This window comes from Neophocaena asiaeorientalis, unplaced genomic scaffold, assembly GCF_003031525.2.
Source record: "Neophocaena asiaeorientalis asiaeorientalis breed wild unplaced genomic scaffold, Neophocaena_asiaeorientalis_V1.1 scaffold3600, whole genome shotgun sequence".
NCBI classification, from domain to species: domain Eukaryota; kingdom Metazoa; phylum Chordata; class Mammalia; order Artiodactyla; family Phocoenidae; genus Neophocaena; species Neophocaena asiaeorientalis.
This window is the reverse complement of record NW_020175758.1, coordinates 1-885: the sequence shown is the minus strand read 5'-3', so window position 1 is coordinate 885 and position 885 is coordinate 1. Positions and strand designations below refer to the sequence as shown.

At 51.8% G+C, this 885-nt stretch overlaps 1 protein-coding gene across 1 annotated transcript; it reads right to left on the bottom strand.

Moving 5' to 3' along the window:
- Positions 1 to 9: 9 nt before the first annotated feature.
- LOC112391089 (lysine-specific demethylase 4D-like) lies at positions 10 to 793 on the bottom strand (the record flags this gene model as incomplete). The annotated part of the gene is made up of 1 exon (XM_024732222.1): positions 10 to 793. A coding segment is annotated over exon 1 (726 nt), but the record flags the coding sequence as incomplete, so codon positions are not given.
- Between the last annotated feature and the right edge of the window lie 92 nt (positions 794 to 885).

Below are 885 nucleotides of genomic sequence, written 5' to 3'. Positions count from 1 at the left end.
GGAGAGAGCCACCTTTTGCCGCAGGAAGGCCTCACAGCCCCACGAGCTGCCCAGGAAAAGCTCCCTGGCCAGGCCTTCCAGGCGCCGGCCGTGGTCCGGCGGCACCGCGTACCAAGTCTTGGGCTCCCCGAAGTGCAGGTAGTTGATGCTGTAAAGGTCCATGTCCTCCGTGTGCCAGGCAAAGGCGGTCTTCCACATGCTGAAGTACAAGTAGGGGGTGTTGACGCCTTCGATGACTCCGCACTCCTGTTCCAACAGTTCCTGAATGGTTCCCAGGTGTCCAAGTTTCCACTGCTTCGTGTTTTCATCGAATAAGGAGCCACGGACGTCCGCACCGTATACTGGTGAATCATAGGGGCGTGTTTTCCAATATTTTCGCTCCAGATCCTCAAAATCAGAGTAGAACGGAGTCTGGTGTCTTTCACTGTTTGTTAAGTGGCGATACTCGCTCACAGTCATGGCTTTCTTCTTTTTGTGGTGCTGAGTAAACACACCTGCCTGCCCAGTGGTCACCTGCTGCAGGGGAGCGGCTATTAAGATGTCATCGGTATCATCGTACGTCTGTCTGGCTTTCCATCCTTTCGGTGGAATTACCTTGGCTAGGCCAGCTCGGTGTGCACCTTGCCACTCCACGTAAACAATATATTTCCTGAAATCTTCAAATTCTTCCATGGTTGGGTGGACGATCGTAATCTGACAACTTGGGTTCTGGCTCTCAAAGTGCTTAGAGTGCATGGCGGCCACAGAATAAGCAACGGACTGCCAGTTTCTTAGGTATGCTTTGGACACCTGAGAATGCTGGGGAGTAACCTCCTCCCAATACTTCCTTTATTTTTAAAGAAGCTTTGATAGAGCTGAGAGGCAGGAACTGAGACTTGAACTTTT